Consider the following 27,261-nt stretch of genomic DNA (forward strand, 5'->3'; position numbering starts at 1 on the left):
GGGGATCCAACGGCTGGCAGTTTTCAACAATTGCAATCCTGAAATGATTCCAAGGTACACTCACTCTATAATTTTTTTAAAAGATTTTATTTATGTGACACAGAAAGAGAGGGGTGGGGCACAAGCAAGGGGAGGGCAAAGGGAAAGGGAACCTGCTGCAGGGCTCGATCCCAGGACCTGGGGATCATGACCTAAGCCAAAGGCAGACACTTCACAGACTGAGCCACCCAGGTACCCCAAGATATACTCACTCTAGAAACACACTGTTGTGTGTCAGTGGAAAAGGGTGCATGTCTAGGAGACATGCCTCCAGCTTAGCTGATTCTAACCTTCCATGGTCTTTGAACTATTTTACAATTCTGTAAATTGTAACTGAGTTGATAGCCAGCAGAGCCTGTCCTGTCTGTCCTCACTGGAAAAACCAGTTTTGCCCCTGCGTGCAATTCATTGTTAGCCGATTTTACTCTATATTAATCTGTGCCTCTTCACTTTCTCTTTTGAATCAATGATTACATCTGCCCAGTTCTCTCATGAGTAGAATAAAACCTTTAACACATATTCAAGTTTCATATCCATATGACAGTCGCAACCTTACCTTTGACCAAAAAGTATCTTTTAACAACTTTATCTGCATAGAAGGTCTCATGCAGGGATCCCTGGGTGGCGCAGCGGTTTAGCGCCTGCCTTTGGCCCAGGGCGTGATCCTGGAGACCCAGGATCGAATCCCACGTCGGGCTCCCGGTGCATGGAGCCTGCTTCTCCCTCTGCCTGTGTCTCTGCCTCTCTCTCTCTCTCTCCCCCCCCCCCTCTCTCTGTGACTATCATAAATAAAAAAAATTAAAAAAAAAAAAAAAAAAAAAAAAAGAAGGTCTCATGCAGCCTGCTGGCTAAAGTATAAAGACAAAATCAAAAGCTTTAAAAAGAAGAGGAAAGGGACACCTGGGTGGCTCAATGGTTGAGCCTTCAGCTCAGGTCGTGATCCCAGGGTCCAGGATGGAGTCCCGCATCGGGCTCCCCTTATGGAGTGTGCCTCTCCTTCTGCTAATGTCTCTACCTCTCTCTGTGTCTCTCATGAATAAATAAATAAAATAAAAGTAAAAACAAAAAGGAGAGGAAAGTCGAGCTTACTGAACATGAAACAATGGTGATGGTTGGAAACGCATTTGGAAAGTCTGTTTCCAGTAGAACAGGTGTTTCTCTGGATCTCGCACAGTACACAGGCCAGTGCTGCAGCAGCATTGGCTGGAAGCTATAAACCAGGAAGCTAGAACTCTGGATTATCCACCCCCCACCCCCTCTGTGGGCTTTCCATACTCCAAGTTCAACCCACCCTGGAGGTGGTGAGTGGCACAGACTGTGTTCTGCAGCCCAGCTCACACCCAGGAGCCCACCTAGATCTCCATGCACTGTGGTAGTCAGAACACTGAGAACCTTTCCCCAAAGCGGGGGGCGAGATGAAAGAGACACTCCTTGCAGGTGAACCCGTGCTGAGGGTAAGAAAATGCACCTCCCCTCCCCACCGCCTACCGCCACCCCATGTGCGTCATTTGCCTAGCATTGCAAACAGGCACCGGGGTGTAGGGTAATTGTTCATGGCAGGCGCACAGGGGAACTCAGGTTGGTTATGGGTCAGTTAAGGCAGAGGGTTATGACCTGGGTCTACTCAGAAAATATTTATAGAGTCATTGTATGAGAGCTTATAGGTTAGGTGTGTTCAGAGAGAGAGAGATAAAGAGAGAGGAATTAAATCGGTACTGAGAGGGACTTTTCTCCTTGCTCCCAGCCCATCCCCTGAAATAGTGCCACCAGTTCAGTGTATGGTACGGGGCAAAGGAAGGCCGTGAGGCGTCTATAGTACTCTCAGCCACTCAGAAGTATGTCTTACCTTTTTCATCCTGCCTGGGGATGGTGGCTTAAGCATTTATTGGTGCGTGCCCTGGGTGAAGGCCAAGGAACGTTGGGTACAGAATGGGAGGCTGTGCATTCCTCTGAATATACCCTGCCATGGGCGAGCAACAAACCCAGGTCCCCTGAGCTTCAGAGCTTATTCCTCCAAGCCGCATCTCCCACCATTTCACCTGCTGGAAAACACCTGTGTATGTAGTTCAATATCCTGGAAGCAACACTTTAAATATTAATAACCCACCGTACTTTATGAAGAGCTGCTTCTCTGAATTTTCGAAGTTTTCTACAACTGCTACTATTCCTCGGAGTTATACATTTCCCCTAAGAATGATGCCTTGTGTACTTCCTATCAAAGCAGAGTTAATGATTTCTCAGAGGTGCTGCTGGGCAGCAGGTAGGAAGGCAACCTGTAGGTGGGCTGCTTGGGGTCTCCAAGTTGATGGTTCACTCTGTGATCTAGGGCAAGCTGCTTGCTGAAAAAGGCAATTTCCCCAGCCATAAAATAGGGTTGATAACAGCATCCAGCGCCTCGAGTAGCTGCGAGGGCCTGGGTGCAGGTGGACTGCTCACAGAGCTGGCTCAGAGTAGCTGCGCAGTACTGTCATGGTCCTGACTCCAGAAGAGAAGCAGGGAAGGTTGAGCCAAATGACTGTAAATCAGTGGTTCTCTGCTTGGCCGAATGTTGGAAATCACCTGGGGAACTCAAAGGATTCTCCTGCTGGAAAAATAGCCACTCCCAGAGATCCTGTCTTCATTGGCTTCAATGCAGTCTGGGCACCAGGATACAGGAAAGCTTCCTACATGATTCTAATGCGCACCCAGGACTGAGCACCACCACTCTGAACGCTTTGGAAATGGGATGTTCTCGGAGCTCTAGTTTATGGTTGCATGGTGTTCTTTTAGGAAAGATTGCTAAAGGGGCACCCAGGTGGCTCAGTTAGTTCAGTGTCTGCCTTTGGCTCAGGTCACCATCCCAGTGTCCTCGGATCGAGCCCCATGTCAGGCTCCCTGCCCAGCGAGGAGAGTCTGCTTCTCTTCCCTCTGTCCCTGCCCCTTCTTGTGCTCTCTCTGTCTCTGTCTGTCAAATAAATAAATATAATCTTAAAAAAAAAAAAAAAGAGGAAACATTGCTAGAGGATCTCAAAGCTAAACAGATTCCTCGTAATTTTCTTATAAAGGTCAGGTTGCGCATGGAGATCAGCACGAGGCTCTTCCAGCCTGTTCACTTGCCCGGGGTCCCCAAGGGTTTGGAACCTGATAAAAGTGAGGTTCCATATAACGTGTGCATGTTTCTCATAAAGTTCTATATGCAGAAGTTGGCTTCAAAGACAAAGAAAAGGAAAGAAAACTTGTTTGAACAAAAGGAATTTCCTTCCTTCAAGCCACGCCAGCCTATAAGCCTTCAGAAAGCAGGGAAGGGAGCTCCTCCTTTCCCTGGCAGATCCTGATAGACTCAGTGTTTACCAGAGTGGCTCCTTGTTAAGACAAGTGGTGAGCACTCCCCGGCCAAGGTATCTCAGCACTTAAACTACCTGTGGCCCATATCCAAGCTCCAGGATATGCAGAACTCTCCTGCAGCGCCTGACCCACCACCATGAAGATCCGCCTGTGTAGACTCAGTCATCTGGACCAAACTACACAATGGTTCCTGCTTTCGGCTGTGTTGACCTTCTTTGTCTTCATCCTGCCCTCCTTTGTTAAGGAGCCCAATACCAAACCTTTCAGGTAAGGTTCTGACCCTTTCCAAATACCTCATAATTTATTAGAAGAACTTTAAAAAGACTCTAGCCCAGGGAAGCCTGGGGAACTCCAAGACACCGCTGTGTGTCCACCTGGGGTGCCAGGAGTCAGGCACATTGTCAACAACCACCGGCAAGGATGATCCAAGGGGACACCTAAGGGACAGCAGGTGGCAGGGGTGGGAAAACCAAGGTGTCCAAATGCCTGGCGGCTTGTCAAGGGGAAATGCAGGCAGGAGTTTGCAAACTGTGGGTCTGGGTCCCTGGAAGGCACAGAAAGAAGATGGACCCCCCCAGTCCCATCCCACCCCTGGGGGACTGTAAGTAATGGTAACAACTTTAGGGATAGTTCGCACGTGTGCCATTGGATGTGTCCAAAAGCAAAAGATTTACCCCGTGGATTCCATTCATTTCAGAATCACACTCTCCCTGAGGAGTTTGTCAGAAAATGGGAGGCCTCTCACTCAGCTTAATTCCCCCAAGCTCATCCCTCAAAAGGACCTCATAGACCAGTTTTCTTATAAAATCAACACATCTCTAGGAGTGGAGAGTCCCTTCCTTTCCAGACTCAGTTTTTGTTTTGTTTTTTTTGTTTGTTTGTTTGTTTTTGAATGATTTTATATTCCACTGCTCTTAAAATTGGAAGGTAATACATGCTCTCAGAAAGTGTAGAAAAACACAAGCAAGAAGTGAGGGTCTTCTTCATCACACCCCCATGTCCACCCACTCTCGAGGGGTGACCACGCTTGATTCTTTGGTGTACAGAGAATTATCACCTAATTGTAGCCAACACTTCTCTTCTAAATGCCTTATGTGTTAACTAATCCTGATGCTTGTGAGTATACAGAGAGACACCGAGAGCTGAAGTGAATTGGCCAAAGTCACCCTGCTAGGAAGTCACGGGGACAGGATTTTTTTTTTTTTTTTTAATTCATGAGACATACAAAGAGGCAGAGACTCAGGCACAGGGAGAAGCAGGCTCCATGCAGGGAGCCCGATGTGGGACTCGATCCCAGGACCCCGGGGTCACGCCCTGAGCCGAAGGTAGAAGCCCAACCGCTGAGCCACCCAGGTGTCCTGGGGCCAGATTCTGGTCCTAGTATTTTGCTTCCCTAGCCTGTGCTTTTTACCTTAGGCTACACAAGCCCTTACCACAGATGGATAAATGGAAGGGTAGGTCAATAGGTGGACACATAGGTGGATAGGCAGGTATCACACTCTACACCTTGTTCCACAGGCTGGCTTTTTAAATCAACAGTGTACCTTGGACACCCTTCCATGTTGACGTGTACAAACCTACTCCCATCTTACTCGTGGCGCTGGGTACGGATATGAGTTTACTCATCCAGTCTCTGTGGGTTGACCGTTGGGTTGCCACTGGTTCTTCACACACCTTTGTACATTTACATAGGTATGTCTGTAGGTAGGTTTCTAGAAGTGGAATTGCCAAGGCAATGGGTACACTCACATCAAATGTCAACAGATGCCACCAGATCATCCTCTGAGAAGGCTACCGCAACCCGTGTGCGTGTTCACTCCCTCACCCCCACCCCGGGGCCACACCAGAAATCATTAATGTTTTTAAAGTTTAAGCATCTGAGAGGTTCAAATGTGTCTCTCTTTTGAATCTGCATTTCTCAGGCCTCTGTGAATTCAAGGATCCTCTTAGGCTTATTGACCATATTGACTGTATTTTTTCTAACTGAACCAGCCAGGTGCTCCGATCATTCATATTTTTCTGGGAATGAATGACCTGTGTATATCACTTGCTCCCCTAAAAAATTAAATTATTTATCTTTTTCTCTCCTTTTTTTAAGATTTTATGTATTTATTTGAGAGAGAGAGAGAGAGAGAGAGAACAGGAGGAGGGGCAGAGGGAGAGGGAGAAGCAGGCTCTCCACTGAGCAGAGAGCCTGACCGGGGCTCCATCCCAAGACCTTGGGATCATGACCTGAGCCGAAGTCAGACCCTTCACCGACTGAGTCACCCAGGAGCTACTGTTTATTTTTTTCTTAATTGCAGGAGTTTTTTGTACCTGAGGGATATTAACATTTTTCTTTTTTTTTTTTTAAGATTTTATTTATTTATTCATGAGAGACACAGAGAGAGGCAGAGACACAGGCAGAGGGAGAAGCAGGCTCCATGCAGAGAGCTCGATGCAGGACTCGATCTCAGGACTCCAGGATCATGCCCTGGGCTGAAGGTGGTGCTAAACCGCTGAGCCACCCAGGCTGCCCTATTAACGCTTTTCTATCGCACATGTGACAATACTTCAAATGTTCTCTTTGGGCTGATATTTGTTTTTATTGCCTTGTTTATGCTGTCTTGTGTCACACAAGTAATTTTTATGTAGATGAAGTCTTCTTTTCCTTTATGGCCACTGGACTTTGTGCAACTTGGGGGAAAGCCTGTCCCACCTCAAAATTATATAAATTTCGGGGCACCTGGGTGGCTCAGTCGGTGAAGCGTTTGCCTTTGGCTCATGTTATGATCCTGGGGTCCTGGGATGGAGAGCTCCTAGTTGGGCTCCCTGCTCAGTGGGAACCTGCTCCTCCCTCTCCCTCTGCCGCTCCCCCTGCTTGTGCTCTCCCTCTGTCAAATAAATTAACAAAATCTTTTTTTTATAGTTTTTTTTAAAGATTTATTTATTTATTCAGAGAGAGAGAGAAAGAAAGGCAGAGACACAGGCAGAGGGAGAAGCAGGCTCCATGCGAAGCCCCACGTGGGACTCGATCCCGGGTCTCCAGGATCACACCCCAGGCTGCAGGAGGCGCCAAACTGCTGCGCCACCGGGGCTGCCCAACAAAATCTTTTTAAAAATTCTATAAATCACTTTCTATATTGTCTACTATTATTTTTGTGCTTTTGTTCTTCAAGCTTACATAGTTCTCCCATCTGCAGTTTATTTTTGTGTCCGGCATAAATCTGGGTTTGGGTACGCTGGAACTCTTTTGATCACAAGTGACAAAACCCAACTCAATCTAGCTTAAATAGGAGACCAGGGAGGGTGGGAAGGTCAGAGTATGACAGCATCCCTGGAGAGACACGGGCGGGGTGGGAGAGGGCTGCGGGAGAGTCACTCACGGTGACCTGGGTGCCTCGTCTCCTTCCCCAGCTGATGTCATATGTCCCGGGGTTAAGGAGAGAGGTAAGTAGACTGGTGCCTGTTTGTGATCTAGAGATTTCTGAAGGCGGAAGGTGGTTGGAATTGTCCATGGCGTTATGTATCCGGGAAAAAACCAGAGCCCACCTGCCCTGACCCCAGGGCCTTCAAAGTCAAGGAGGCTGTGGAGGGTAGCTCGGCATTCCTGTGGTGCCATGGAGGGACCAGAGCCACCCACTTACCTACTGGGGCCAAGTAATGGGACATCCACTCCAGAGAAGTGTTTGGGACACTGAATACTGTTGGCGCACTCATGCGGGGATCCCCAGTGCCAAGAAAATTGCTGCCCCAGGGAAACCACATTTATTGACCCTCCTGAGAGTACCTGTCAGGAGACAAACACACTGGCCTTCAGGGGGAGCAGGGACGCTGCGTCCCCCTACTCCTCCCAGACAGGTGGTCACTTAAGTAATAATACCCAAGAGTGGGACACTTGGGGGGCTCAGTGGTTGAGCACCTGCCTTTGGCTCAGGGCCTGATTCCAGGGCCCTGGGATCGAGTCCCACATTGGGATCCCAGCAGGGAGCCTGCCTCTCCTTCTGCTTGTGTCTCTGCCTCTCTCTCTGTATCTCTCGTGAATAAATAAATAAAATCTTTAAAAAAATATCCGAGAGCTAGGTCTTCAAAGGGAAGGGAAAGTCTTCTCTGTGGCTGACCCAGATTCTTGCCGCCCCTGCCTCCGGCCTCCTCCACACCACCACCACCCCCTTCTTGCCCTATCTCCCAAGCCTTGGGGCTTGGCTCTGACCCAGCTGGGGGTGTAGGGGGGAAGAGCTCTGAACCAACAGGACAACTAGAGCTCTAAAAAATGGGTGAGACTGAATTTGGGGGTTGAGGGTTGTTTTGTTTTGTTAATCTTTCCTATAATTCTTTTTTTAGACTGAGTTTCAATCATGAAAGGTGATTATACTATAAAGTTATAGAACTGCCCAAGGCATTAGAGGTGAGAGAAAAGGTCACACGCTGAGACTTCTCAGTAAACTGTCTCGGTAACTAAGCTGCAAACCGAGTAACAGAGAGTAAGCACCCTAAGAGCAGAGGTCCCTGGAGGGAAGGACGTGGGTCCTTTGAAAGCTTCAATGGGAAGATGGGTCTCGAGGCAGGTAGGACTCCGATAAAGGTGTGGAAAGAATAGTACAAGCAAGGAGGCCACCCCGCCTAAGTGTCCCCTTGGCTGAGCCGTGGACAAACACGCCTTGTAGAGACGAGGGGCTCGCTCCAGGGAGCAGAGGAAGGGCATTTCAGGAGGGTGGGGCCGAGGGTGGATGCAAGAGGTTTTGAAGCAGGGAGGTGACTTCTCAAAAGTGGGATTGTGCAATGGTTCAGTCTGTCCAAAGGGAACAGGACAGATTGGATGGAGGGATGAGTTACCACTTTTGGCCTGACCTATGGTGGCAACCAAGGGATGCACCTGACAAGTGGATTATCCTGCTGCAGAGGGAGGGACTGTGGCCAACCCGGTGCCCTCACAGGTGGCTTTAGCCTTTGAAATGTAAGATGAAGAGGACCTGGGGCGGGAGGGAAGGGAGAAGTGGAAAATCAGGAGACATTTTGATGAAGGAGAGAGATGCGGAGGAGAGAGCAGGGTGCAGTGAGAGACTGTGGGGGGCGCGGCGGGGGTGGGCAAAGGGTGACAGGTCAGAGATCAAAGGGGTTTGTAAAACGCCAACTCCACGTAGTATCGGTGGTTTCTGAAGGTCATTGGTACCGAGGTGTTTGCATGTTTTATGACACAGGATTATCGTTTCAGAGCTGGAGATTTCCCAAAACGCTAACCTACGCTCAGGAGCTTTCTGTGCGCTACTTCTGATCTTCATAGCTGTTGCCCAACTTCAGTATTTTTATTCTTTTACAAAAATGAGGGATATGAGGTTCTGAATGTTAAGCTTAGGGGTGCCTGGCTGGCTCAGCAGGTGGAGCGTGCGACTCTTGATCCCGGGGTTCGAGCCCCACGTAGGGTGTGGACAGTACTTTAAAAAAAAATACCATCTGGGCAGCCCGGGTGGCTCACCGCCTTCAGCCCAGGGTGTGATCCTCAAGACCCGGGATCGAGTCCCACATCGGGCTTCCTGTATGGAGCCTGCTTCTCCCTCTGCCTGTGTCTCTGCCTCTCTCTCTCTCTGTGTCTCTCATGAATAAATAAATAAAATCTTAAAAAAAAAAAAATCTTAGGGACGCCTGGGTGGCTCAGCGGTTGAGCGTCTGCCTTTGGCTCAGGGCGTGATCCTACGGTCCAAGATCGAGTCCCATATCAGGCTCCTTGTGGGGCACCTGCTTCTCCCTCTGGCCTGTGTCTCTGCCTCTCTCTCTCTCTCTCTCTCTCTCTCTCTCTGTGACTCTCATGAATAAATATATAAAATCTTTTTTAAAAAATCTTTTAAAAAAATGCTAAGCCTAAATCCACCCAGCCAGGAAGTAACAAACCAAGATTTGAACACAGAGGATTTAGGCTCCGAAATCCATGATTCTCGACTTCCTGTTGACTCTCAAGTCTAATGGAGCAGAGAGATGTACACAAAACCAGAGAGGGTGTGTGACAACCACAGTTAAGTCAAATGTGACAGGCCCTATGGGAGCAAAGTTACAAGAGTCATTTCCACCCTGGGGTGGGGGTGGGGGGATGAGGAGAAGGCTGTGGGGATGGTGGCATCTGCAGAGAGCCAGAAGGCCGTGTGACATTTCAGCATGCAGGATCAGGATCGTTGCACACTAAAGAAGCAGCGGGAGCGGTGCAAGCTTGGGAACCGGCGGGACGTGTACAGGCATGAGAGGCTGATTACTAGTGTAACACAAGCTGATAGGGGGGCTCCACATGCCAGGCACTGGTCTCCAAAACCCTTGAGCATCATATCACAAAAACCTTGACCACATATCAAGGCTTTGGGAGTAGATACTATTATTAACAACAGCCTCTTTTCCAGATAAGAGAGGTTAGGCAACTTATCCAAGGTCAGCCTTGTCATTTAAGTTCAAACCCAGGCCAAGCTAGCTCCAGAGTCCACCCTCCCAGCCATGACCTGCACTGGCATCACAGCACCCCTCCCTCCCCGGCACCCACACCCCCACCTTCCTCTATCACACCTATCATAACACGTTGTCACGAACACAGTTTATTTCCTGCCAGACTATGAATTTCGCATGGGAAAGGCCTGTCTTATTTGTCTCTCTTTCCTCAGTAATTTGAACAGGTCCTGGACATCAGGCAGGCATAACAGCGTTTTTTAAATGCTTGTTGATGAAAGAATAAATGCAAGACCCTCGGTAACGTACCAACAGTTTAAACTTTATTCTAGGGCTGTGGAAAAACCTCAGCGTAAGGGAGGAACATGATGACATTCGTGCATTGAGCAGGCTCCTCTGCTACAGATTATAGGGTAGGCGGTGGGGGGAAGGTGGTCTCAGCGGGGGCTGGGTTAGAGGCTGTTGCAATGGTTTGGGGTAGAGCCAGGAGCCCTGGGCGGGGAAGCTCTGGTGACAGGACGTTAGAAAGAAAGGACTGAAAATAAGTTGGATCGCCTGGATTTGGCAACAAATAGGATGGATTGTATGATTTCAAACCAAGGTTATTGGACTACTTCTCATATCTTCTTCATTTGGTGCCGGTCTCTGAGGTGCTCCCGGATATGGAAATACAATCTAAGACCGTGCCTCCACTGGCTTGGCTTTCGTGGTCTGGAATGAATTTGCCTTGGAAGATTCTATGCCTTGGGTCGGCTTCAGAGCTGACCAATAAGAGTCAGCTGTAAAATCAAGGCTATGGATTTTCTTTTTTTATCTTACTTGATTTTAGTCTAAGAATATAACTTTATTTTCTATCACCCCTTGATTTCTGATCCTGGATCCCCCCACCATTCACCGAGCTGCAGGGAAACTTAATCTCGGGGCAGCCCTGGTGGCGCAGCGGTTTAGTGCCTCCTGAAGACCGGGGTGTGATCCTGGAGACCCCAGATCGAGTCCCACGTCAGGCTCCCTGCATGGAGCCTGCTTCTCCCTCTGCCTGTGTCTCTGCCTCTCTCTCTCTCTCTGTGTCTCTCATGAGTAAATAAATAAAAATCTTAAAAAAAAAAAAAAAGAAACTTAATCTCAGCCATTCTTGCTCCTCTGCACCCTTCCTAGGATGGTGTCAAGGGCTCCCCGATACGTGATGCGGTGTCAGGGCCTGGGTGGGGGCAGCTGATTCTTAGCCATCGTGGTGCCATCGAGACATCCTTCGTCGTCTCTGCCTCTTGGCTCTTTCATGTGCACCTGCTTAGGTGTGAGAACTTTCAGCCGCTGTCTTCCTGGGATCAGCATGCTGTCATTTCCCTTCGGGGTCATATTAGACTCTAGGAACACTACAAGGCAGTAGGGTGCAGGAGCCCTCCAACCTCAGGATCCACAGACCCCTCTCTTCTCTCCCTCCTCCTTTCCCTCCCCCTCATCCACAGGAATCTTTCTAGGGAGGGGGCGATGGTGGGAGGAAACAGAGAAGTCCTTCCCCGAGACATCTATTTCACCAAATCTCCTCCCCCCCCCCCCTTAGGGCTCAGGCATGGGGGGGAAAAGCAGAGGTCTTGCAGGACATCCTTTACTTCCAGCTCTTATTGGCCACATGTGTCCACGGAGGCAATGAACATGGGGCTCTTCACAGCTGCGGAGGGTGAGAAGTGGACGCCAATGGGAAAGGGAGAAAGTACAAGGAGGGAAACAAATAACATTCCGAAACAGCACACACATTTGTAAGTGTAACAGGCGTAGGAAGGGGGTCTGGATGTGCGTGCCCTGAAGGCGCCACCGGCAGATTCTTTGGGAGGATATAATCCACGGACTGATATCTTTTTCTGCTTAAATCCATTTTCTGCTTTTATAAAAGGACGAATACTTCAGAAAAATTTGTTTGTGAAGAAAGATTCGGGAACAAAAGACCCATTTAGGCACCACCTCCATAGTGAAGTGCCCCCCCTCCAGCAGAACCGTGTCCCTAGGGTGTATCCACACACTCTCTCCCACACGTATGACTAATAGCATCGGACCTAACACTTTATAGCATCTATTTATGTTCATGTCTGTTCCCCTGTTCGCTCTGGAGCTTCTTAAGATGAGTGACAATAGCTCTCTTATCCTTAACAGAGAGTTCTCAATGCCTGGCATCTAATCACCACTCAGTAATATCTGTGGACTAAATGTTGCATTAGATTTTCAAATTTTCTTTTCTTTTTTTTTTAAGATTTTATTTATTTATTCATGAGACACAGAGAGAGAGAGAGACAGAGGCAGAGAGACAGAGGCAGAGACACAGGCAGAGGGAGAAGCAGGCTCCATGCAGGGAACCTGATGCGGGACTCGATCCTGGGACTCCGGGATCACGACCTGAGCTGAAGGCAGACGCTCAACCACTGAGCCACCCGGACATCCCAGATTTTCAAACTTTCATAGAATTTTCGACAAGATGTCTCATTTAGTTTTCATGTTTTTCCCATTATTATTAGTTTTTTATTAAGCTGATATGCAAGTGTTTCAGGCAAATAGTATTGCAAAGTTTACATCAACATAGAGAGAGCCCCGTGACTTGTCCCTACTCCAGAATCTTGATTCCCAAGGCAACTGCGTCAACTCTTTCTGCTCTTTCTTTTGGTAATTACCTCCCTATTTCAGAGTTGCATGCCTACCTGCCTCTTCTTGACTTCTTGATTAAGTGGTTTAGTGCTACAAATGAAATAGGCCACTTACCCGTGGCCTTGACACCTGTTGCCCTTTTAGGCTTTCATCTCTGAACACGTGAACCCAAAGGGGAGCGGATGGGGACTCTGACGGTCACTCTGTGTCGTACACATTAGCACTTGACCCAGTTCGACTAGAATACATTTGTACAACATGGCATTTTTCAGGGTGCCTGGGTGGCTCAGTTGGTTAAACATCTGTCTTCAGCTCAGGCCATGATCCCATGATCCTGGGATCAAGCCCCATGTCAGGCTCCCCACTCAGCAGGGAGTCTACTTCTCCCTCCCCCCTGCTCATGCATCTCTCTCTCTCTCTATCTCTATCTCAAATAAATAAATAAAGTCTTAAATAAGTAAATCTTACAAAAACGGCATTTTTCCAAATACCTTTTATACTCTAGCTTGTGAAGTCCTCACAACAGTATTATGAGACTGATATTAAGATTCCCATTGAGGGACGCCTGGGTGGCTCAGCGGTTGAGCATCTGCCTTTGGCTCAGGGTGTGATCCCAGGGTCCTGAGATCCAGTCCCATATCGGGCTCCTTGTGGGGAGCCTGCTTCTCCCTCTGCCTGTGTCTCTGCCTCTCTTTATGTGTGAAAGAAAGAAAGAAAGAAAGAAAGAAAGAAAGAAAGAAAGAAAGAAGAAAGAAAGAAAGAAAGAAAGAAAGAAAGAAAGAAAGAAAGAAGAAAGAAAGAAAGAAAGAAAGAAGAAAGAAAGAAAGAAAGAAAGAAAGAAAGAAAGAAAGAAAGAAAGAAAGAAAGAAAGAAAGAAAGAAAGAAAGGGAAGGAAGAAAGAAAAAGATTCACACTGAATGGGGCGGCCTGGGTGGATCTGTCGGTTAAGCACCTGCCTTCAGCTGGGGTCATGATCTTGGGGTCCCTGCATCGAGCCCCGCTCAGTGGGCTCCCTGCTCAGTGGGGAGCCTGCTTCTCCCTCTCCTCCTGGGTTCATGCTTTCTGTTATTAATCTCTATCTCTCTCTCAAATAAATAACTAAAATTTAAAAAGAGAGAGAGGGAGAGAGATTCCCATTTAATGGATGAGAACAGGGGCTTTCCGTGTTCTGTGACTTGCCCAAGGTCGCGCAGCTGGCTAGTTAGGGCTGAGCTGGAACTCAGGCAGTTACTTTACGCCCCCGTGTGCTCCGCCGCCCATTTGCCAAGTGCCAAGAAGTTAGGCTTTGGCCAGACTCAAGTTGAACCCTTGAGGACAGCCAGAGCCCAAGAGGTTAGGTCCTGGGTGGGTGACAGCTATGACGCTGTGGGCCACCTCGCTCCAAGAGCACTGCTCTGTGCCATCAGAAGCAGAAGCGGTAAAAGCCAGACCCTGAAGTTATTAAATGCCATCAGGGTTGTGGGGTTTGGCAGTTTCTCGGGGAGCCTTCCTGCACCAACGGAGGACAGGGTAGCTGCCCACTCGACTGCTTTGCTCTTCTCCTTTCTCTCTTGGGCAGAGAGATGGGGAGGGGGAAGAACCTTTCCCCCAAGGTCTCTATCTCAAAAGTGCTGGCCTAAAAGCGTCACCTGAACTTGGGCTAACCCCTGAAATAAACCTTACTTGCAGATCTGATTATCTCCAAAAGAGATAAGCCGGGTTCCAGTTACAGGTCATAAAAACTGACTTTGGGGATCCCTGGGTGGCGCAGCGGTTTGGCGCCTGCCTTTGGCCCAGGGCGCGATCCTGGAGACCCGGGATCGAATCCCACGTCGGGCTCCCAGTGCATGGAACCTGCTTCTCCCTCTGCCTATGTCTCTGCCTCTCTCTCTCTCTCTCTCTCTCTCTGTGACTATCATCAATAAATAAATAAAATCTTTAAAAAAAAAAAAACTGACTTTGCTTTAAACAACCTTGATTCTTTCCCAGCCACCAGGCCACATGGTCTTATCTTGCATCTGGGATTCTTGGCCTATATACACCTGCCATTGTTCAGTTTAGAACATTTTCTCACCTGGTTACCGAGGTCTTCCCTACTCTCCTTCACTCTCAAGACTTGTGCCCGTAGGTCTCAGGAGAGCTTTTGTGTCTGTACTTGTGTATTATAGGGAGGGAGAGCATCCAGCTTCCCTGGGGCCTGGGTGGCTCAGTCAATTAAGCATCTGCCTTTGGCTTGGGTCCTGGGATGGAACCCCGCATCGGGCTCCTCGCTCAGTAGGAGCCTGCTTCTCCCTCTCCCCCTGCCTGCCGCTCCCCCTGCTTGTCAAATAAATTAAATAAATAAATAAATAAAATCTTAAAAAATAAAATAAACCAGCTTCCCATCTCCTGGGCCACAGTTAGGTGAAGGGGAATCTCAGCATGCTCTGGGTCTCTCTGTTGGGGGGACAGCTCTGGAAATAGGATCCAGCTACTCAAGCATTAGGAGCAGTGGCTTAGATGTGTTTCCTCTTCTGTTCCCATTTTATATTGTCCTTCATTAGGATTTAATTGGCCAGAAACTAAACAAGTAAGAGAATTGGCTTTAATTTGAAGAAAGAACACTTGGAACAACAACAGAATACAGATTTCTGTATTTTTTTTTCCAGCCTACAAAGATAATTAAAGCAAAGCAAGGCAAAGGACAGCTTTTAGTGATTGAAGCAACTTTATGGACATGTCTAAAGTTTCAGGGCAAAGCTCTAAAATGTAAATTATGCAAAAAGTTTCAGGATTTCCTGGGGAAAATAAACTGCAAATTTTAGGGAGGGAGCACAACAGAATGACTGGTTTCCATTTCAGATGAGACCAGAGCCCCTAAAGAGCTATGCAGACCCCAAGGGAGTTTCAGCAGCTCCAGGCTGGTCTAACCACCATGTGGGGTGCTAGAGGTGAGACCCTCCCCGTCATGGAGGGTCTTCAGCAGGGGGTGATGACAGGCAGTGCTGGGGAGCCTAAGGTTTGTTTCCCTTTCAAGGAGAGGTACAATAGAAACTGAGGTGGGGGAACCAGATGTGGAACCCTGAAGAGGCAAGTGATCAGCAAAAATGGTGGGGACTGGGGGAAGGTGGTCCACGTCATGAAGACGTAAGTAGAGGCATGTGTGTGACCAGCCACTTGTCACAGGGCAGGCACACCTAGCCTGAAGCCTCCTCCACTGTCTGTTCCGTTGAACGGCAGAGCCCAGAATTATTTAGGAAATCAAAAGACTTTTTGTTTTTCTTCGGTTTTTACTGAAGAATAATTGATTAAAAAAAATATTGGATATCAGTTTCAGGTGTACAACATAATGATTCAATATGTACATACATTATGAGATGCTCACAATAAGGCCAGTTACCATTTGTCACCATACAAAGCTGTTACAGTATTATTATTTTTTAATATTTATTTGTTTGTTTGTTTATTTATTTATTTATTTATTTATTTATTATTTTTACAATATTATTGACTATAGGAGCACCTGGATGGCTCAGTGGTTGAGCATCTGCCTTCAGCCCAGGGTGTGACCCTGGGGTCCTGGGATCGAGTCCCGCATTGGGCTCCCCACAGGGAGCCTGCTTCTCCCTCTGCCTGTGTCTCTGCCTCTCTATCTGTGTGTCTCATGAATAAATAAAATCTTAAAAAAACCCTACCCGAACAATATTGTTGACTGTATTCCCTAGGCTTGCACTTTACACCCTTGAGTCTTATTTGTTACTGGAAGACTGTGCTTCTTAATCCCTTTTGCCTATTTCATCCATCCCCACCACCACCTCCCCTCTGGCAACCGCCACTCTACTCTCTGTATCTAGGAGTCTCTTTCTGTTGCGTTTCGTTTGTTCATTTGTTTTGTTTTTGAGATTCCACATTTACGTGGCATTATATGATATTTGTCTTTGTCTGGCTTATACCCTCTGTGTCCATCTATGTTGCTGCAAATGGCAAGACCTCATTGTTTTTTATGGCTGAGCAATATTCCATATATACATATCCATATATATGTATCTCTCTCTCTCTCTCTCTCTCTCTCTCTCTCTCTCTCTCTCTCTCTCCAGTCATCTGTCGATGGACACTGGGCTGCTTCCATGTGTTGGCTATCGTAAATAATGCTGCAGTGAGCACAGGAGTGTACATGTCTTTTCAGATTAGTGTTTTCACTTTCTTTGGATAAATATCTAGAAGTGGAATTGCTAGATCATCACAGAGGTTTCTTGAGCTTTTTCCTTGATAAAATAATCTTCTATTCCTACTAGTTTTACTAGTGGCCTTTGATTTTGGGTGTTATCGCTAAATTTCAGTTTGGATGACCTCTCCCACGTGCAAGCCACCTTCAACCCCACCATGTTCTTTCTAGTAGATACAGTTGACCGTGAACAACATGAATTATACCGGGTATGTATGGATTTGTTTTACAGTACTGTACGTGTATCTTCCCTTCCTTAGGATTCTCTGAGTGACATTTTCCTTTCTCTAGATGACTTTATTGTAAGAATATGTGTGTAATACACGTAACATGCAAAATATGTGTTGATTGACTTGCTATTGGTAAGGATTCCGGTCAACAGCAGGCTATTCGTAGTTGAGTTCTGGGGGAGTCAAAAGTTACAGGCAGATTTTTGACTGTGTGTGGGTCAATGACCCTCACCCCCAAACTGTTTAGGCTCAGCTGTGCTATATTCATGGGAAAATACTGCTCTCTTACCAACAGTCATTTCATGGCTTCAAGTATAAATACACTTTGACCCCTCTGCCATGTCTTTGCTTCCAGGTCCCCCTTGGTGTTGTGTAGTTCAGAATTTAGAGGGGAGAAGATGACAGATAATTATTCTTTGGTATCCATTTCATTTATTGAATAGAGCCATGTGATCCCTGCTAAAAATAAATTTATTTTTTGAAGTGCAACATTTTATATTTTTACTTCCCAAATAGATCAGAATTTAATACTGAATTGTTTTTTGCTTGGATGTGATCCGTGAATGATTTGCCATCCCTCTGAACCCTTAATAGAGAACAGGTTTCTGTCTTCACCCCAGCCGTGGCCTTGCCCATGGTGTTCAATTTCAGGATCACCTAGGGTCTGGACAAGATGAATGCAGGGCACACAGCATGTGGATGGAAGGAATTTGAGCATTCAGTAAATACCATGCATGAGCATAAGGAAATGCCTACGTAAACACCCACATTCCTAGCAATCATAGTTGTGTTTAATTATAGGGAATTGAAATGCAACTTAATTACATAATTTTGTCAGTACCTGGGTCATTGCTGCAACTCCTTGTAGCACATAAAGGAGTCATCAGTAACCTGCAAGGTACCTTGTATCTCCTGCCTCTGGAAAGGACGGCAGAGAGGAGCTCCTGGTACTCCCTCCTCGGGGCTGGCATGGCCACGAGGCAGAGGGCCAGCTGTCCAGGCTGTACATTTGCTGTGTCTGGTGTAGAAGACCACCCTGCTGCACCCTCTAACCAGCCACAGCCACACAAAGGTGCTGCAGTTTGGAAGGAAAGCTTCTGGAGGCCTCTTGTAGTCTGGGGGTAGGAAATGCAGGTGGAAGTGAGTTCCAAGGTTCACAGCTGAGTGACAAGAGCCGTTTGTTATCAGAGTTGACACTTAGGCCTTTGCTGGGCCTCAAGCATGGAGCCTCAGCACATCGGTGACATTGAAAGGGAGAAGAGTAAGTCTCACAGTAACCAAACCTTTCTACTAGATAAACGCGGCCCAAATCCAGCAAGAACATGTTCTGGACTAACTCAGGTTTTTCACTCTACATGGATGATACTCTTTCAGAATGGATATTTTAGGGGTATCTACCCAGCTTGTGAGCCAACAACTCCCTCTTTCTCTTCAGATTGTCCTCCTACCGTGCACAGGGTGGACCCTAGGACCCATATCACCTACCATGTGGCCAGGGACAGAGAAGGGACACAAGTGGGCTAGAATCTCTCCCATAAAAATTAAAAATTGGCAACAAAGAGAGTCAGCAGTTGCTGGAGTAGGTGTTACAGGGTGGCCATCCTCACCGCCACGTGGGCTGAGGAACAGAAAGCAGAAAGCAGGCTAGAGGAACAGAGGTAGGCTGTGTCCTTTCCAAGCCTAAGAGAGAGACTCCAGGTTCCAGACCCTTCTAGAGGCTCAACTACATCTTGCTCTTGGGCTCTTCAAGACATTTTCTATCCTTTTGATAAATCTCCCCATCTTTTTTTTTTTTTTTCTTTAGTTACAAATGGAAAACAGGAGCACCTGGGTGGCTTAGTGGTTGAGCATCTGCCTTTGGCTCAGGTCTTGATCCCCCACATCGGGGGTCCCCGAAGGGAGCCTGCTTCTCCTTCTGCCTGTGTCTCTGCCTCTCTCTCTGTATCTCTCATGAATAAATAAATAAAATCTTAAAAGAAAAAGAAAAAGAAAACAAAAAAAGAAATAAAGGTTTAAAGTCTTGATGGCAAAAAAATAAATAAATAAATAAATAAAGTCTTGATGGCTATTAGTTTTTCCAGGTTGTCCCTGGAAAAGGGACAGCCTTGTCTCAGGGCCTTTCTCTCCTTTCTGGTCTGGGATATCTCTCATTCAAATTACTTCCTTGAGCTGCATAACAAAGGCAGAGGCATTGGCTACATGAAGCCTGTTAAAAGTGTGAGTGTTCCAAGGTGGAAGGACCCCACTGCTGACCTTTCCCTACCAGCCTCTAGAGAAGTTAGGTCCTCTCTCTCTTTGTTTTTTAAAGATTTTATTTATTTATTCATGAGACACAGAGCAAGAGAGAGGCAGAGACACAGCAGAGGGAGAAGCAGGCTCCATGCAGGGAGCCCGATGTGGGACTCATCCTGGGACTCCAGGATCACACCCTGGGCCGAAGGCAGGCGCTAAACCGCTGAGCCACCCAGGGATCCCTCTCTCTCACTTTCAAGGTCATAACAGAGACTGTCCTTCTTGAAGGACCTGGATAAGTGTGCTCCCCTGGGGCCTTGGGAGCAGGAAATAGGGAATCCACCAAGAAGGGCTGGCCACAGTGCAGGACGGAGGCCCTGAAAGAGGAAGGATTAAGGGAGGTAGTCTGCCTAGGACATGTACTACCCTGGGCCAGCCCTGTATTTTTCTGGTAATGAAAGTCTCCTCTGTCTTACACTTTTATTTATTTATTTTTAAGGGTCATTTATAGAGTTGAGGACTTCTTTTTTTTTTTTTTTTTTTAAGATTTTATTTATTTATTCATGAGAGACACAAAAAGAGAGAGGCAGAGACACAGGCAGAGGGAGAAGCAGGCTCCCTGAACCCCTGGATCACGCCCTGGACCGAAGGCAAACACTCAGCTGCCAAGCCCCCCAGGCGCCCCTGTCTTCCACTTTTCATAACAGTGACTACAGTGTACTCTGCAGGCTCAAGGTCTGTGCCTTATTCAAATCTGTATCCCTGGAACCTATAAACCTACATGGCACATAAACATCCAGCCAACATCTGTTGGATGAGATGTTCTTCCCCAAGGACATATTTCAGATTCTATTCCTCGTTTGTTTAAATCCATTTCTTGGCGGGCTCGGAAAGCCTTTCGAAAGCACCGACGTGATGCAGCATTGTGGGAGGCTTCGTGGGAAGGGCTGCTTAGATGCATTTTTGCCCTCTCCAAGTCTACGATTCAGGGAGGAACTCGACATTACTGCTAAATGAATGTAATCCCCAAACACGCCCAATTCGATGACACGTAGGGTTTTAGTATTCACGTTGTCCCAGGAACCAGAGCTTGGGTCAGGATACCTCCCATGGCTTCTTTCTCCTCACCCATTTCCCGGCACGTCTCCGGGTGACAACCTGACATTTGTCTGTGATTGTTCCCCTTTGGATCCTGGGCTCCACGGGGGGAGGAATGTGTCTGGCTGCACTCCTCACCAGGCCCCAGTGCTCAGTAAATACTTGCTGCATAAAAGAACACATTAGTGGCTGCAGAGTTGAGAGGCAGGTAGAAGTCAAAGCCGCAACCGGAGAAGTAGGAGACAAGACTCAGGAGACCCCCCCACCCAACTTACACAGAACAGACCAAGAATGACTGGGAACAGAGCTCCACGGCAGGGGTGAGAAGTGGGGAACTCATCTGGTTGAGCACGAATTTTGTGCCAGATGCTAAACACATGTTGTCAGGCTCACAGCCGACTTCTCTCAGGAGCAAAAGGCAGCAGCCCATTTTACAGATAAGCAAACCCAGGGTCGGGACGCCTGGGTGACTCAGCAGTTGAACGTCTGCCTTGGGCCCAGGGCGTGATCCTGGAGTCCCAGGATCAAATCCCACATCAGGCTCCCTGCATGGAGCCTGCATCTCCCTCTGCCTGTGGCTCTGCCTCTCTCTCTCTCTCTCTCTTTCTCTCTCTCTCTCTCTCTCTGTGTCTCACGAATAAATAAATAAAATCTTTAAAATAAAAAAAAAAAAAAAGGAGGGAAGGAAGTAAGAAAAGCCAGGGTCACGTGGGTTGTGATTTCTCCCAGTCACATCAGCTAGTAACTGGAAGTGCCAGAGATTCTCACTCAGGTCTCTCTGGCTGCACATTTCATGTTCTCTCTCCTCTCTCTGTGGTCTCAGTAAGTCTGTGGTATGTGGCTTGGAAGAAGAGTGGTAGAAGCAGACAAAACAGAGCTGCTTGGGTCAAGAGTGATCAAGGTGAGCCAGGGAGGCCTAGTGCGCCAGGTAAAGAAGCAGGAGTTAAGCACACCTGGAAATCCATGAGGGTGAAGGCTAGGTCCCCAGAGAGGGTGACTCTTTTTCCCAAGGCGCCCAGGAATCCCCCCAAAACCTGTGTAGCACAGAGACCCATCCCCACCTCCCACAAAGTCCAGTTAGAGAAACCTGCAGAGCAGAGGACCCACACTTTCCTCAGCAGAACACCTGGTGCTAATTTGCATAAATTAAGGAGCTTTTGGCAGGCTCCCACAAGAGGAAGAAATAAAAGGAAAGTAAATCTAATCCTTGGAGCCAAAAACCCCGAGTGCCAGAAGCCAGACCAGGCACCCTACATTGATCTTCTCAGACCACTAGAAACAAAGCACGGCCAGGATGGAATTCAACTACACTCACCCACCCCCTTGCTTTGGCACCAGCCCCCCATCTCCCACCTGAAATTCCTCAGTAGCTCCTCCTGGACAAGAGGACAAATGATAAAGTCCAAACTCCTCAATCTGACCTACAAAGCAGATAATAATCGGGTTCTGCCTATCGGTTTGGGACCATCCCCTGCCCAGACAGAGCCCCTTCCCCCAGGCCCACTGAGCCCACACGCTCCCCAGGGCGAGACCTGGTCTGTATCGTCATCACACAACTGTGTGTGTGAACCAGAGTTCCTGTTGCCCATGCTGCGAGACCAATCTCGCATCCGGGATGTCTAGCATCTAATAGGAGATACGGGCTCTTGAATACTTGCTGAGGATGTATATTTTTCCTAACGATGCTAGCAAGCAAGTTTGCTTTTAGGTAAGGTTTGAAATATATATTTCAGGTAGATCTTTCCACCAAGGTAGGCAGGTAGTTATTTTTCGTAATTTTTTTAAAGATTTTATTTATTTATTTATTTATTTATTTATTTATTTATTTGAGAGAGAAAGAGCACAGAGGGAGAGGGAGAAGCAGACTCCCCACCAAGCAGAGAGCCCAACTTCAGGCTTGATCCCGAGGACTCTGAGATCACAACCCGAACCAAAGGCAGATGCCTAACTGACTGAGCCACCCGGACACCTCAGGCATCTAAAGTCTTGACATGCATGAGATGCATGTATCTTTCCTCGCTCACGAGGTTACCTACCCTTCATTAAGGGAAGGAAGGAAGGAAGGAAGGAAGGAAGGTCGGTCAACAGTATCCTACAGATATTAGATGACAGGGCCAGAGTCAGAGAGTCATTGCTGGAGCAAGTGCAGAGACAGCCCTATGCAGGGAGAACGTGGTGGCTTTGCTCTTGACACCTGGTTGTGGAAGGAGGGTTGGGGTGAAAGCAGGGTACCACCTCCATGATACTACCACGGTCTCTCTATGGGTCAAAAGGAAGTGTCCAGACCCACTGCCAATGGGTGCAGCTTAATTTGGGGTATGGACAGTGACACTCCTTCCCTTCATGTCTTACGGAAACTGGTCTGAAGTCTACCCAAGGCACAAGAATAAATACTAATTATTCCAACCTGTTGATCCGATCCTCAGCCTTAACCCAAATTTATGTCTATCCCTAGGCATCAGCACATACGCAATGAGGAGAGGTCCCCAGAGTCACTCCATGAGGTGACAGGGCAGGCCCCCACAGCGGGAGACAGGACAATGGCCCCGGCGGTGGCATCAGCGCAAGAGAAGAGCGTGTGGGCCCCCCAGGCCCTGGCCACAGCCTACGCTGCCCAGGAGGACACCAGAGCAGAGGCCCTCGAGGCCACCTCAGCTCAGCCCACCCCCATGAGGGGTCAGGAGAGGAAGGACACCATGCCGGACACGCTGCCCCCGAGGGCTCAGGACAAGGGGGTGGCGTCTGACAGGACAGGGCTCCCATCAGTGATGAGTCAGGACACTAGGACAATCAAAGGAAGGCGGGACCAGAAGGAGGAGCCGACAGCCACCAGGAAGGTGACCCCAGGGCCTCAGAGCAAGGCGCGGACCACCCGGCGAACACCTGTGCCAGAAAGCCAGGCCAAGGCGCTGACCACGACAGGAGCAGGGCCGATGGGGAGGACGAGGAAAGGAGCCACCACAGCGGCTGCCCCGCACAGGGACACAGCCCGGGCCACGCCACCCTCCACCTCTTCCCAGGGCCACACCACCCGGAGAAGCCCGAGTCTGCGGGCTGCCAACTTCAAGTCTGAGCCCCGGTGGGATTTCGAGGAACAGTACAGCTTTGACACGGAGGCCCTGCAGCCGGTGAGTCTGGCCACCGCCTCCCCGCTCCGCAGCCCCTGAGGACAGCCCACCCCGCTGCCCCCACCTTCCAGGCTCCGCCCTACCCTACCCTGCTTGCACCCCAACCTTCTCTCCTTAAGTGGTCAAAGCAGGAGGAAGAGGCAGGTCCCAGATCCTGGCCTGGGCAGCGGGGGAAGGTGTGAGGGTGACGTGCGCTGCCCTGGAGCCCCCAGAAGGCCCGGAAGGTCATGGGGCAGGGGGAGAGACACCTGCGCTGGGGCTGGACGTCCAAACATCCATCCTCTGGCAGGGGGCGGGGGGCACGGCTTGAAAGATGGCAAGGAGGGACAGGGCCACCAGCCAGGACCCCCTGCCCTGATGCACAAGCCCGATTCCTGGGAATGCCTTATCTTCCCTGCACGCACCATGCCCCCACCTTCCCTCCCTGCCCCCCCTAAGAAAAGCAGCCTGGGCCCACGGCCGGGAGAACATGTTCGGTCACACATGGAACATGTACGGTCATACACAGAACCCCGCGCAGGCTCTCCCGCTGGCTTCCTCCCCCACGCACCTGCCAAGGGGCATCCCCAGGGCACCAGGAACCCTGTTCTCTGGGACCCTCGGGGCTCCGGTGGCCAGGACAAGGGCGAGGGAAGGTCAGCAGACCCTCGGGATAGGACGGAAGAGGCCCCCGAGGTGTTCCCCCCGCCTGATCCACCCTCCCGCACGCAGACCTGCCCGGACTCAGTGAAGGTCAAGGCCTCCAAGTCACCCTGGCTCCAGAATCTCTTCCTGGCCAACCTCACCCTCTTCCTGGACTCCAGCCGCTTCAGCCAGAGAGAGTGGGACCGTCTAGAACACTTCGCACCGCCCTTCGGCTTCATGGAGCTCAATCAGTCCCGTGAGTCCTCCCGGGAGCGTGGGCAGCTGGCCTCTGTCCCTGGCCCGCCTCTTCCCTGGGGGCCACCGGCGCGGCGCAGTGGGGGGGACATGAGGGCCACCCCCCCCCCCCCCGCCCGGGCTCTGAGCGGAGCCCCCCTTGTTCCAGTGGTGCAGAAGGTGGTGACCCGCTTCCCTCCGGTGCCCCAGCAGCAGCTGCTCCGGGCCAGCCTCCCCGCCGGGAGCTCCCAGTGCATCACCTGCGCCGTGGTGGGGAACGGGGGCATCCTGAACGACTCGCGCGTGGGCCAGGAGATAGACGGCCACGATCACGTGTTCCGGTGAGCCCCCGCCCAGCTCCCCTGGGACTGCCGCCCGCGGAGACCTCCTCTCCTGAGACATCTCTCAGGGCCAGCTCTGCCCGTGTCTGGACCGTGGAGTTCCCGGGCGCTCCAGGGAGGCTCCCTTTACACCTGCTGCCTCCCCGCCCCCCCCCCCCCCCCCCCCGCGCCTCTCCCTCATGGGTTCTGGACGGTTCTGTGCGGTTCTGTCTTCCCGAGCAGGTTGAGCGGAGCTGTCACTAAGGGCTACGAGCAGGATGTGGGCACCCGGACGTCCTTCTACGGCTTCACCGCCTTCTCCATAACGCAGTCACTGCTCGCCTTGGGCGGTCGGGGCTTCCCGCACGTCCCTCTGGGGAAGGTGAGTGCCCGGCCACCCGCGATTCTCAAGGAGGGACATCGGGCTGAGAGAGGGAGCCTGGTGGCCCGCGACTGCAGTCTGGTCCTGCGAGGGGCCGGAGCTGGGAGGACGGCCGGAGGGGCCTGTGGAGAGCGAGTGAGCAGGCTGGGGTCAGAGCCAGAGCAGCACCCCCACCCCCCCACCCCTCCACCCCAGAGCCCCTGGTCCCGAAGGCGGCACTGCCCGGCCACCTGCTGTCCTTGCTCCTCAGGATGTCCGCTACCTGCATTTCCTGGAAGGCACCCGAGACTACGAGTGGCTGGAAGCGCTGCTTCTGAATCAGACCCTGGTGAAAAGTAGCCTTTCCTGGTTCAGGTACCCACCGCCCCCTCCCTTACCCCAGGCCCAGCCGTGTGTTGAGCGGCTGCGAAGGGCTGGCCAGGTGGGCACAGCCGTAGGTATCGCCTGGGGATGGGGCTCCAGTCATGCCCACGGCCCCGACTTGGCCCACGGTGGAGGGCGTGAGAGACCTGAGCCTGAACGACCCAATGCCGCCCACAGGCGCAGGCCCCAGGAGGCTTTCCGGGATACCTTGCAGTTGGACAGGTACCTGTTGCTACACCCAGACTTTATGCGATACATGAAGAACAGGTGAGAGCAGGGCAGCAGAACGCGTGTGGGAGGGACCGGGCCCCTCTCATCCCTGCAGCCTCCTGACGGCTGGGGGCTGGGGATTTCTCAGGTTTTTGAGGTCAAAGACCCTGAACAATATCCACTGGAGAATATACCGTCCCACCACTGGGGCCCTCCTGCTGCTCACGGCCCTTCATCTCTGTGACCAGGTAAGGCTCTGCTGCAGGAGGAGCACGAGCTCCTGGAGAGACAGCTGTGGGGTATCCCTGGACCTGTCCAGGACAGGACGACAGCCGGGGGGAGCAGGAGAGGAGTGTGAGTGTGGACATACACACGTATACAAGTGCACGTCAGGGAGCCTGCACCCAGACCCCTAGGGGTGGAGCCAGAATAAACCCCCCCACCTCCCAACACACACAGCCCATGAGAAGCCTCGGAGGGAGTAACCTCAGTTCTTGTTTCTCCTCCACCCTTTACGTAGGTGAGCGCCTATGGCTTCATCACCGAGGGCCACGAGCGCTTCTCTGATCACTACTATGATAAGTCCTGGAAACGAACGATCTTTTATACCAACCATGACTTCCCGTTAGAGAGAACACTCTGGAAGCGGCTGCACGATGAAGGTATAATCCGGCTGTACCAGCGTCCCATAATTTCCAAACCAAAGATGTGACTGGAGCCTGGGCCACAGTAGTCCCTTCGGCCATTCCATGGCAGGAGCCACCGTGGGAGTCTTGAGACTCTACCACCATTTTCCCAGGGTTCAGACCAGGCCCCAGGCCCCCCCAGACTCACCAGGGGACACTGGCACCAAGGAGGAGGTGCTTTCAAGATGGCAGATGTCTGATTGAGGCCTTGGAGAAGCTTGGAACGTTGCTGTGGGTTCCCTTCACAGGAAGGAGGACTCTAGTCTTGAGACCAGAGAATTTGAACCAAAGGGAGTGATGACCAGCCAATACCACAAATCTCAGCTGAATATCACCCTTCACTGTCCAAAAGCTACTTGACACTAGGGGGGAAAGCCTGAACCTTTGGAGACATGTAGATTTGGTTTTGAATTCCAAATCTTGTCCTTAGCAGCTGTGAAATCTTGAGAGCATTACTTAATTTCACTACAGATTGTCTAGAGGACCCATCCTTCCAGGGCCTATCTGATTCTAGAAGGATCTCCACCTTTCCGTGTCTTCCAGCTCTTTGACAACTCTCTGAGTTGTAGAAAACTGATGGTAATAAAAATAATTCTTGCCCATGGAGATGCAAATAAATCTTGTACAGTAAAGATGCAAGTAATGATTCCCTTGTGGGCAGTGACCCGTTTTGTACGAACAAGCAAATTCATTTTGACATTCCTGATGGCCTGTATACATGTCCGTACCTTGGGTTCTCCCTTGAACCAGTTTTTACATCTTACTGGTTCCTTCATTAATTAATAAGTTAAATAAAATCCTTGACATGGGTTCATTTTATATTTGTATGAAAGACACCATTTTATCCTTGAAAAAACCATCTGCTGTCATGTCCTGAGGCCATTGTTTAATAATCTGTAGTGTGACTTTTAGGGTACCCACTCTGCAAGGATTTCAAACATTACTGTATGTAAAAACCCTGATGCAACAAGGACCCAGTTTCTGCCCCTTTCATTCTCTATCCTCCCACCAGCCTGTGTTTCCTCAAACCCCACATTGAGAATCTGGGCCACGCGAAAGGCTTCGTAGCTCCTTTTACCACCAGGATTTGGACCCTGAAATCGGGAAGAACTCTAAAGCTCCTAAACTGAATAAAGACCCTGGATGAAGGAGGGTGTGGAAGACAAAAG

The 27,261-nt window shown here is 49.7% G+C and overlaps 1 protein-coding gene across 3 annotated transcripts; it reads left to right on the top strand.

Moving 5' to 3' along the window:
- Window positions 1-1,337: 1,337 nt before the first annotated feature.
- On the top strand, window positions 1,338-26,911 carry ST6GALNAC1 (ST6 N-acetylgalactosaminide alpha-2,6-sialyltransferase 1). 3 transcript variants are annotated; one of them, XM_025468109.3, is made up of 11 exons: window positions 1,338-1,493; window positions 3,456-3,630; window positions 22,601-23,273; window positions 23,985-24,153; window positions 24,301-24,472; window positions 24,695-24,833; window positions 25,084-25,187; window positions 25,374-25,463; window positions 25,555-25,654; window positions 25,927-26,068; window positions 26,206-26,911. In XM_025468109.3, the coding sequence occupies exons 2-11, from the start codon at window positions 3,500-3,502 to the stop codon at window positions 26,388-26,390; spliced, it is 1,905 nt and encodes a 634-aa protein (XP_025323894.3). In that variant the 5' UTR covers window positions 1,338-1,493; window positions 3,456-3,499; the 3' UTR covers window positions 26,391-26,911. The 3 variants fall into 3 exon arrangements, with proteins under 3 accessions (XP_025323894.3, XP_035576621.2, XP_025323893.3); XM_035720728.2 differs by having other exon boundaries at window positions 1,345-1,493; window positions 3,207-3,630; XM_025468108.3 differs by having other exon boundaries at window positions 1,346-1,493; window positions 3,207-3,630; window positions 25,927-26,342.
- The last annotated feature ends 350 nt before the right edge of the window (window positions 26,912-27,261 follow it).

This window comes from Canis lupus, chromosome 9 (assembly GCF_003254725.2).
Source record: "Canis lupus dingo isolate Sandy chromosome 9, ASM325472v2, whole genome shotgun sequence".
Taxonomy (NCBI): Eukaryota; Metazoa; Chordata; class Mammalia; order Carnivora; family Canidae; genus Canis; species Canis lupus.

Coding starts and splice junctions, on each gene's coding strand:
- ST6GALNAC1 (XM_025468109.3), top strand. CDS start 3,500: ATGAAGATCCGCCTGTGTAGACTCAGTCATCTGGACCAAACTACACAA. Junction 24,154..24,300: donor CATGGAGCTCAATCAGTCCC/GTGAGTCCTCCC, acceptor CCCTTGTTCCAG/TGGTGCAGAAGGTGGTGACC. Junction 26,069..26,205: donor GAAGCGGCTGCACGATGAAG/GTATAATCCGGC, acceptor CCATTTTCCCAG/GGTTCAGACCAGGCCCCAGG.